General features: G+C 44.7%; 2 protein-coding genes across 2 annotated transcripts; one reads left to right on the top strand and one right to left on the bottom strand.

Moving 5' to 3' along the window:
• On the top strand, positions 1 to 936 carry LOC136644491 (olfactory receptor 9G19-like). Its single transcript, XM_066620418.1, has one exon. The coding sequence runs from the start codon at positions 1 to 3 to the stop codon at positions 934 to 936; it is 936 nt and encodes a 311-aa protein (XP_066476515.1).
• Positions 937 to 5215: 4279 nt separating this feature from the next.
• Positions 5216 to 6166, bottom strand: LOC136636437 (olfactory receptor 5L2-like). The gene has a single exon (XM_066611493.1). The coding sequence runs from the start codon at positions 6137 to 6139 to the stop codon at positions 5216 to 5218; it is 924 nt and encodes a 307-aa protein (XP_066467590.1). The 5' UTR covers positions 6140 to 6166.
• Positions 6167 to 10652: the final 4486 nt, after the last annotated feature.

Below are 10652 nucleotides of genomic sequence, written 5' to 3'. Positions count from 1 at the left end.
ATGGAGGAAGCAAATCACACCACAGTAACAGACTTCATCCTTCTGGGATTTACAACCAACCCAAAGCAGCAGCTGATCCTGTTTGTGGTGTTTCTCATCATCTATATAGCTAGCCTATCTGGGAATATCACACTCATTGCAATCATCTGTTGCAGCTCTCGCCTCCATACACCCATGTATTTCTTCATCGCTAATCTATCCTTCTTGGACCTCTGGTATTCCTCAGTCTACGCCCCTAAAATCCTAGTGAATTGTATCTTTGAGGACAAGAGCATTTCCTTGGAAGGGTGTGCTGCCCAATTCTTCTTCTCAGCGGGCCTTGCATACAGTGAATGTTATCTCCTGGCCGCGATGGCCTATGATCGTTACATGGCCATTGCCAAACCACTACTTTATGCCACAGCCGTGTCCAGGAAGCTATGCACAGGGCTGGTGGCCCTCTCGTATCTAAGTGGTTTTAGCAATGCCGTAATCATCACCTCAGAAACCTTCACTCTGAACTTCTGTGCTGGCAACATTATCGATGATTTCTTCTGTGACCTACCCCCACTGGTAAAGCTGGCCTGCAACGTGCCCAGGAGCTACCAGTCTGTTCTCTACTTCATTTTGGTTTCTAATGTCATCACCCCCTCTGCACTTATCCTTGCCTCCTATGCCTTCATCCTGGCAGCCATCTTGAGGATCCGCTCCACTGAAGGCAGACTCAAAGCCTTCTCCACATGTGCTTCCCATCTGACAGCCGTGACCTTGTATTATGGCTCCATCCTCTTCATCTACTCACGCCCAAGCTCCAGCTATGCTTTACAAAGGGACAAAGTAGTTTCTGTTTTCTACACAGTAGTGATCCCTATGCTGAATCCTCTGATTTACAGCCTGAGGAACAAGGAGGTAAAGGATGCTCTGAAGAAACTGACAAAGAAATGGAGGGTGGAATAAATGAATGGGCCTAGAGACGTGCATTTGTTAGACGTTTTGCTCTATATTTGTGCATAGAAATATCCTCAGAATTCCCATTATATAATGCATTCTTTGTGAGTCACCACATTAATGAAATTTCCATTTTTAATATGAATAGAACCCATTCTCTCAACACTATTTTTACCTAATCTGAGAATATGAGAATTAGTATATGCAAATAGTAAAAGAACAATACCTAAAGCTGAGTGATTACTTTCTTCTTTGTGTTTTAGGGCCATTATTATAATGCCATTGTACAAATCGATGGTAAGGCCACACCTGGACTATTGCATCCAGTTCTGGTTGCCACATCTCTAAAAGGACATCATGGAAATGGAAAAGGTGCAAAAGAGAGCGACTAAGATGATTACTGGGCTGGGGCACCTTCCTTATGAGGAAAGGCATTTGGGTCTCTTCAGCCTAGAAAAGAGGCACCTGAGGGGGGACATGATTGAGACATACAAAATTGTGCAGGGGATGGTCATAGTGGATAGAGGGATGCTCTTTACCCTCTCACACAACACCGGAACCAAGGGACATCCACTAAAATTGAGTGTTGGGAGAGTTAGGACAGACAAAAGACAATATTTCTTTACTCAGCGTGTGGTTGGTCTGTGGAACTCCTTGCCACGGCATGGGGTGATGGCATCTGGCCTAGATGCCTTGAAAAGGAAATTGGACAAATTTCTGGAGGAAAAATCTATCACGGATTACAAGCCATGATGTGTATGCGCAACCTCCTGATTTTAGAAATGGGTTATGTCAGAATGCCAGATGCAAGGGAGGGCACCAGGATGAGGTCTCTTGTTATCTGGTGTGCTCCCTGGGGCATTTGGTGGGCCGCTGTGAGATACAGGAAGCTGGACTAGATGGGCCTATGGCCTGATCCAGTGGGGCTGTTCTTATGTTCTTAAGTTCAGGGCAATGGAGCCAAAGAGAAGGATGTGTTATGTGGTGACCCACAAAAGGACTGTTGCCCATCATGCACTGTCACAGCGGCTTTCAGTTGAACTCAAGGTACAGAAGAAGGGAAGATGGTTGGGAAAAGAGGGGAGCAGTTGACTCCCAGTCCTGGATGCTGACTTGGCACAGTGGTTTCTGGGTGGCGGCTGGAATGGGGGTGCTTCACACAGCACCAGCAAACAAAAAACCAACAGCAAGGCAGCAAAATGAGAAATCAAGAATGATAACACAAGGGATCCTGTGGTTCAGTTTTTTATACCTTTTTCTCTCATAGAAACCTATGGAATCTTTTGTGGGATAAACTCAACAAGGACATTTCTTTTGTAACTTGATGGCCCTTGAATGCTTATCCCTGGACTTAATGGGTGCAACTATTGGTTTGCACCCTGCCAATATGAATAATTATTATAATTACTCTCAGTGACATTTCTGGGGGGAGGGGTCAGGGGGATAAATAACCCAGGTCGCTATGCCTGTGAGGCCAGTGGGGCAGTACAACCAACCCACCCCTCTGCCACTGCACTGTCGCTGCCTGCCCTCTGGAGCCCTTCTGTAGGCCAGCGAGACCTTGTGCAGCATCTGCTGGACCGCCAAAAGCCTTCTGAGGCCTCCGGAGGGCTTTTAAACACTACTACGGTTTTCTGATGAAAACAGGAAATAATGCTTTAAGGCCTCTGGAGACTTCAGAATGCTTTCAGAGGGCCAGAGAACACTGCTTGAGGCTCTCTGGACATGACCGGTAAGTCTCCAGTGGCAGTCTCCTGGAGAGGGGCAGCATTCTGTGGTCTTGGCCCTGGGCAGCACATGGGCCAGAATTGCAAGTGGTTACTCCCAGAGTTTCATGACTTTTGGGCACGGCCATACGTGTCCAGTGGTGACATCATCATATTGGAGAGATTGATCGTTCAGAGTATTTCATTGCTGAGTGGTTTGTCAGGGCAGCAGGGGAGGATAGCCCTTGCTTTCCCGATAGCAGAATGGCACGGGAGCGTAAGGAGACAGCACAAGAAGCAGGCGATCCCAAACAGAGCCAAAGGAGCAGACACAGGCTTGTTTGTTGCAGAAGCATGTATTGGTGAAAGGAGCAGGCAGAAGAGTAGTCAGTCAAACGGTCCAGAAGTCAGGGATAGAGCAGGTCACAGTCATGAGAAGGCAGTCCAAAATCAGTATACAAACCAGCAGCATGGCACACAGAAACTCCACCACAACAACCCACACCCAGGAGTCTGTGCTTGCCCCATATATACTGGGGCCAGCCAATCAGAGTAGGGCGACCTAGTCACAAGACAGTCTTGTGACTCACTCTGATTGGCTGTCCAGTGGTGCATTGCACCACTCCACCATAGCTTACTCAGTACTCATCTCTCCCCAAGTCATGTGACTCCCACTGCAGCAGGCACAGTTGATTGCATCAGCAGTGATGCCTTGCTGATTGCTTCACACCAGGCCCAGATATCAGGACCTCCTGCCACATCCTGGCTAATAACAATCCCACTCTTTGGGATGCCAAAAACCTGACTGTTTTCTATCAAACACATTCTTTTTACCAAGAATTGGGTGATTGAGTATTAGATGAAACTGACAAAACAAAGAAACCCTTTGTGAATGCAGGAGGCAGATTTTAAAAAGATCAAGTGCAGTCCCAAAGCACTTTGTGACAAGCTCTTCATCAGGTGATAAAATTGAACTTATTTAGCAGAAGCACTCCCAAAGAGAGCTGTATCCACCTGCAAATATAATGAATTGAATGAACTGTTTTTATTCAGAAGAAATATACAATTTGGTATCAAATGCTGGCATTGAATTTCTTCTACACTAGATCAGAAGAATTACATGATTCTATAAACACCAGCATTGCTGGGGCACCCACCACAAGCAACACAAAACAAGGTAATTGTGAGTATAAACTGGGCCAAACTTGCTTAACAGCCCAATCCTAATTAAATTTCCTTGCAGTGATCTAACGGTGCCTGTGTGGGCTACGTTGCATCCCACAGAGGAATTTCGGATGCTGGAGGTCTCAGAGTAAGGGAACATTTGTCCCCTTGCTCCAGGAAAAGCCCCAGCAGCTGCAATGGGTCAACTCAAACCTGCGTCAGTGATATCGCTAGCGCAGAGTTGATCCGTGCAGGCAGATCAGAAGCAGGAAGAGGGTTTGGATATGGCATGCGCCAGTACTACTGACCCCACCTCCTCCCAGGCCCGATGTACCTACTCCTGTGGCTTGACTCACCCGATCCAGCGGGCATCATTCACTCCACTAACAAACAAAATAAATTTTCTTTTTTTGAAGAGAAATGTTGGTGTAATAGAAGATGAATAGCTGATGTCTGAGACTGATTGCACCATATATAGGAATGTGGAGCTGAGGACTAGAGCAGATTAAGGCTGCAATCCTAACCACACTTTCCTGAAAGTAAGCTCCATTGAACAAAATAGGACTTACTTTTGAGTAGACCTGGTCAGGATTGTGCCCTAAGACAACCATGCCCAGGTTCCCCCCCCCCCCCCCCGATGATGGAATGAACACAGAGAAAGTGACCTGGAGCTGTGGAAGCTCTCTTAACCCTGTGAACATTAACTGTCACCTGAGTGTTGTTTTCCATTGGCATTGCAGTAACAGTGGGAAGGTCCAAGAATAACTGAAATATTTTTGGCCTGATAGCAGTATAAATGTCCAACACCAAGTCTATAACTGGAACGTTGTCTCAGGTCAAAGTGAGATGGTAGGGTAACAACAGATACAGCATGTATGGTGACAAACAATCAGTCTTCTTCTACAGTATCATTACTCCTTACTCTCTGATTTCCAAAAGAGGATTGTGGTCAGAGTCAAGATATTGCAGTTGGAATATGAATCTGCAGAGAAAAATCTGTGTGTCATCAGGGCCAAACACTGGGCTTGGGGCAAGATGCCTGATTACCCACCCACTTCCTAGATTTTCCTACAAACCAGATGTTACGACATTTTTTAAACAAGTTTTTAATTTACAGTTCTAACAGCATGAGCAAAACTGAAATATATATTCATATATATAAATATATAAAGTTATATTTAATATGTCATCTAACAACTGAAATGCAGGCCAGTGGTTCACAAACATTTTAGCACCAGGACCCATTTTTTAGAATGACAATCTGTTGCGAAGGGACGTCATGGGGGAAGTTACATCATAAATTTTGGCTTCAAACCTAAGCAACTTCATCAATGTAGCTAAAATATATACCTTCTTCAAAAGGCAGAGGAAAAAGCATTATCCTAAAACAAGAATGTTCACACATGCTAGATAACAGCTCACCTTTTCAGAATTTTTCTGAGGGCATTCTTTACCTCCTGGTTTCTCAGACTGTAGATCAAGGGGTTCAACATGGGAGTCACCACCACATAGAACAAAGAGGCAATTTTGTCTACATTGCGAATCCCATTAGAGCTGGGTCGTGCATACATGAAGGCAAGGCATCCATACAAAATGGAGATAGCTGTCAGGTGGGAAGTGCAAGTGGAGAAGGCCTTCTGCCGGCTTTTGGCAGAACGGATCTTTACAATAGTGAGCAGGATGTAGGCATACGAGGTGAGGACAATCAGACTAGTTGATAGCATATTGAAGCTCACAATCACATATATCAAAATGTAATTGAGAGTAATGTCAGAGCAAGAAAGAGCAAAAAGTGGAGGACCATCACAGTAAAAATTATTAATGATGTTTGGGCCACAGTAGGATAGTCTAACTCCGACAACTATGTGCACTAAATTACATACGATTCCAGCAAAGTATGAAAGAGCTACTAACAGGATGCATTTTCTTTGAGACATGACAACCAGATAGAGCAGTGGGTTACAAATAGCCACGTAGCGGTCATAGGCCATCACAGCCAGGAGGTAACACTCAGTAGTGGCACCTATAGCATAAAAGTAGAGTTGAGTGAAACAACCAGCAAAGGAAATGGTCTTCTTCTTTCTAAATAAATCAGTTAGGAACTTTGGTGTAACAGATGATGAGTAACCAATGTCTAAGACAGACAGGCTGCTGAGGAAAAAGTACATAGGGGTGTGGAGTTGGGGACTATGCCAGATTAGGACTATCATACTCAGGTTCCCTACCAAGGTGACAGCATACACAACAAGGAACAGCACAAAGAGGATGATCTGGAGCTGAAGATGGTCTGTCAGTCCTGTGAGTATGAACTCAGACACTTGAGTGTTGTTTTCCCTTGGCATTGTTGTAACACTGTGGAGATCAGAGAGCATAGTCATCAGTGTTTGCCTTGCTTTTAGCTAACTCTGATAGTGGTATCAATGTTTGAGAACAAGTCTCTCTCTGGAACATTGTCTCAAAGTGAGCAGAATGAGATGGGAGGCTAGCAGAACATGTTATGTCTACAGTAAGAAATATTCATCCTGTCAGCACTGATGGCAAGTCTATTTCTGAACATCAGCTCAAACCCATAGAAAATAAGATGCTTTTGATGGCCTATTGTGACTTGCAGTTGTGTTGCTGAACACAGCCACACTAATGACATGTACAGATTGACTTTTAAATTTGATTATGTGCTGAACTTTAAATTGTACTTTATGCATCACAATGCGCATGAGTGGCTTGACCAATGATAGAATGGGTGGGAAGCAAAAACTGGTTGAAATGATACTTATCAGCCCAACCAGCCCCATGTAAAAGACGTAAGTTCTCAGGAAGACACGCATCTGTCCTCTTCCCTTCTACCCAGGGCCTGCATGTAGATTTCATTGTAGCATGGGGATGAGCAGTTCATCTGAACCACCATTCTATACACCATCATAAAATTCCCTTTAGGCTGCAATCTTTACACACCTACCTGGGAATAAGGAAAGTCAGTGGGACATACTTTTGAGTAGATATGCATAGGACTTTGCTCTTCAACTAGGTTTACCAGAGGAGCGATTCGGACAAGTCACTTTTTAACTTAAACAAAAAATGCTTTGAATTACCCCAGATTCAAACAGAGGGGCCAGCATGTATGTGCCCAGAAAGTTCTAACAAATCACACTTGATCAAAAAGGCTTGTAGCTCCTCAATTCTCTGATCATTCAAACTCATCCTCAGCCCTACACTGAATCTCATCTCATTGCTACATGCATTTCATTCACCACATTTTGTGCCAAGGCAGCTTGACCACCACTAAATATATGCCCCCTGAAAGATGACATCATGGGGCTTGTTCAGTGTTCTGGGGCACATCAGCAGTTCACATGGACTTCTGTACAATTCTGGCTTGTGCCCTGGATATGAGTCCCCAGAATTCTTTGCAACCTGCAAGGGTTTTGCAGCAAGTATGCATGGCTCCTTACCAGGCAATCGGAGTGCCACAATCTTCTCCTTTTCTAGTCGAGTGTTATAGCTTGAACTGTATGTACATCATCATCCATGACATTTGTCCAGAACTTTGGTTGGCATTTCTGTGAAGACGAAAAAACAATTCTCCTCCTTAGTTCTTTCCTTAAATGAAAACATCAATAAAAAGCTTATTGCACCGCTGTGACTTCTGTGATATTTGTGACTCAAATGTGCCCCAGCAAGAAGGAACATGAAACACTTCTAAATCTCTCATATGATATGCTCAAAATGATCTTCTCCCATCTCCTTGACTTAAAAGTGTATCTAAACTTAGCCCATTTCATTTACCTCAATTGCAATGCCAGCATGTCTAAAGAATTCTCATTCCTTCATACTTTCTTCTGATTGCTGAATGGATGTATCCTAATGAAATCTTTTGATCTTCCTACTGGTGTGAGGGAAGCCGCCTTACAGCAGTGCCAAATGAATCAGGAGATGTTGCCATTTTTGTAAATATTGACAATGTAAAGGAGGAGCACTATTCTCCTGGGCAAAACTTTTGCTTACTGACTCCCTGAAGTTTTTTAGACCCCAGGTAAACCTAATTGCATTCACTACACAGTGGCGCTTATGTAAGCTGGATCACAATTATCTGAAAGACTTACCTGCGGTGAATGTAAAACACAAGAGAAACTGTACCATCCCTAGGGTAGTGCTGAGAAGGATCACATTCTCCTGTGGGAACTCTGGAGCATCTCTCCACCCTGAGATCACATCAAACCTTAAGGCATAAGGTTCAAATACAATTGGGTCATCAAATCCACAACTAGTGTCTCATTTTCCACCCCCACCCCCATCCTGCAAACTGCGAAGACTGAGGCTCAGAGGAAATGTCTTGTCTATGGTGACTAAGTGGCCAATCCTATTCTGCCTCCCCCCCCCCCCGCCCGCTGGTGCAGCGGCAGGAAAAAGGCTATCATTCCATCCTATATGTGGACTGTTGTGGAGGTCTCCTCTGGGTAAGGGAACATTAGTTCCCTTACTTAGGGGTAAACCTTAGCAGTGCAGAAGAGTCTACTTGGACCTTCACTAGCAAATTCATTGGTTCAGGTCCATGTGGACCCATGAACCGGGAGCAGATCTGGGAAGGGGGGTCAGGATTCAGTGGCCAGCCCCATCAAACCCACCCCTGTCTTGTACCCAATCTTGTACCCACCCTCCTATTTCTCCTACCAGTCTTGACGGGTCCAAGGGGATGGCCCGGTGTGAATGGGAAGGCTCTGGCCTCCCCACCAGTGCATGCGGGAAGACTCCAGCACTCCACTGGCTTGCATGTCTATGCACTGACAGAGTGTTCTTTACTACTGCTCAAAGGTAGTCAACACTCTTAGAATGTTCGATTGGGCTGTAAGTGAATTCATGGCAGAGCAAAGAATCATATCACAGGAATCTTGAATAACAGCTCAACCCATTAACTACTTTGCTACACCGGCTCTCTAGTCATTCTTGCTTCACTGACTAAGTACAAGCCCTGAATTATTTTGAAGTGATCTGCTGCAATAAGACAGATCATCTTGGTCCTGAAGCAGACTCTAAACTGAAGAGTGTTGGGCACAATAAAGACTCTGCTTCTGGGCATCATTTGAAAATTTGATCCCCTCCCCCCTCTTTTATTATTTTAGCCCATTTGGTGTTGACTTTTGTTTTTGTTCTTCCTGTTGGCAACCTTCAGTCTCGAAAGACTATGGTATTAAAAAAAAAAGAAGTTGTCGATCCGCTTGTCGGTTTTCACCCTAAACCCCACGCACCCCGTGGGGTTAATGGACCATGGCGAGGCAACACCTTACTGGCTGGAGACTGCCCAGCTTAAGGTGGGCAGTAGCTGCCCAATGAGATGCAATGATCTCTCCCACCGTCGGAAGCAGCCCCTGGCGTCACGCTCTACGCCAATCGAGCGAAGACTTATAACCGGTAACTGCTGCTTCCCGTGTTGTGCCGACACCGTATGGCGAAGTTGGAGTGTCCTCTCCAGTGCGCGAAGCCTGGGTAAAGAAGGTATGGAGGATAGGCTGTTACCCATGCAGCAAATCCCCCCTCTCCACGTCGCTGGAATGATCCAATGGAAAGGCAGAAGCCAATACGGTTGGTGTTGCAGGAGTTGCCAGAGCGTGACTGTGTTCAGCCACGAACTGTCTCAGGGACTCCAGCTCCTGATTTTGCCTCGAGGTTGACTCCTGAAGCCTTTTCCACAACTGGATGTAGCCACAAGGCAGTGGAGGTTTGGGATCAGAGTTTTCCTTCTCTTAGATGAGCTGCCTTTCCAGGCTGACGAGGCTCATCTACCCGTTGGAGAGAGAGAGTTCAGACACTGCTGAGACAAACGGTTTTGTTCTTGCTGATTCACAAATTCAAACTGGAATAATGCTCTACATCACAGTAGAGTAGAATATAAGACAAGTGAGTGAACCATGCAAACATGTGGGCTTTGGGACCAATCCTATCCAGCACCAGTGCATCCTCAATGCAGTCCCAAGGCAAGGGGAAAAATGTTCCCATACCTTCAGGAGGCCTCTGTGACTGTCTCCCCATCACAAGAAGCAGTGCATACACCATAGGCATAGCAGCACCATCACTTGAACATTTGATAAGATTGGGCCCTTTGTCTCCTGGCTTTGGAATCCCTTTGTAAGCCCTGTGACTTAGGCCAGTGATTCTCAAACTTTTAGCACTCACTTTTTAGAATGAGAATCTGTCAGGACCCACTGGAAGTGAGGTCATGACCGGAAGTGACATCATCAAGCAGGCTATTTTTAACCATCCTAGTCTGTAATCCTACCCATACTTACCCAGGAATAAGTCCCATTTACTATCATTGTTAAAAGCATATTCATAGTAGCCTGTTAAAAGTACAGATGTGTAACATTTCCCCAAATACAGTCACATACCATGGTAGCATTAAGTCTAATATATAAAAAATAAAATATTGAAATAAATGCGGACCCACCTGAAATGGGCTTGCAACCCATCTAGTGGGTCCAGACCCACAGTTTGAGACTTAGGCTATAATTTACAAATTTATTTTTATTTAGTATTTATGGTATGTGTAAGTGAGGCATTTTGGCACAGGGAAACATTCATTTCGGTATGTACTTTTTTCTGGAAAACTTTTTTTTCTTTTTACAAACATTTTTGCTGAAAAGCCCTATACTGTATAAATATTCTTATTAAGAATAAGTAAAGTGCCTCCTCACTTCCTTGAGAGGCCCTCAAGATGCATCGTATTCATTCTAAAAAGAATTCCATTTTCAAAAGAACAGCAGGTGGTGTTGAAGGTGGTGATTCCCACTCTTCTTCCCTCCCTTCCAGTTCTTTATCTTCACAAAGGCAGTTGGTGTTTCTCTTTGAAGAAGCAGAGGACAG

The sequence above is a fragment of the Tiliqua scincoides genome, chromosome 1 (assembly GCF_035046505.1).
Source record: "Tiliqua scincoides isolate rTilSci1 chromosome 1, rTilSci1.hap2, whole genome shotgun sequence".
Taxonomy (NCBI): Eukaryota; Metazoa; Chordata; class Lepidosauria; order Squamata; family Scincidae; genus Tiliqua; species Tiliqua scincoides.
The sequence above is the reverse complement of the archived record's forward strand: the minus strand, read 5'-3'. Positions and strand labels throughout refer to the sequence as shown.

What these genes read in the sequence shown, in the direction of transcription:
- LOC136644491 (XM_066620418.1), top strand. Translation starts at nt 1, where the DNA reads ATGGAGGAAGCAAATCACACCACAGTAACAGACTTCATCCTTCTGGGA.
- LOC136636437 (XM_066611493.1), bottom strand. Translation starts at nt 6,139, where the DNA reads ATGCCAAGGGAAAACAACACTCAAGTGTCTGAGTTCATACTCACAGGA.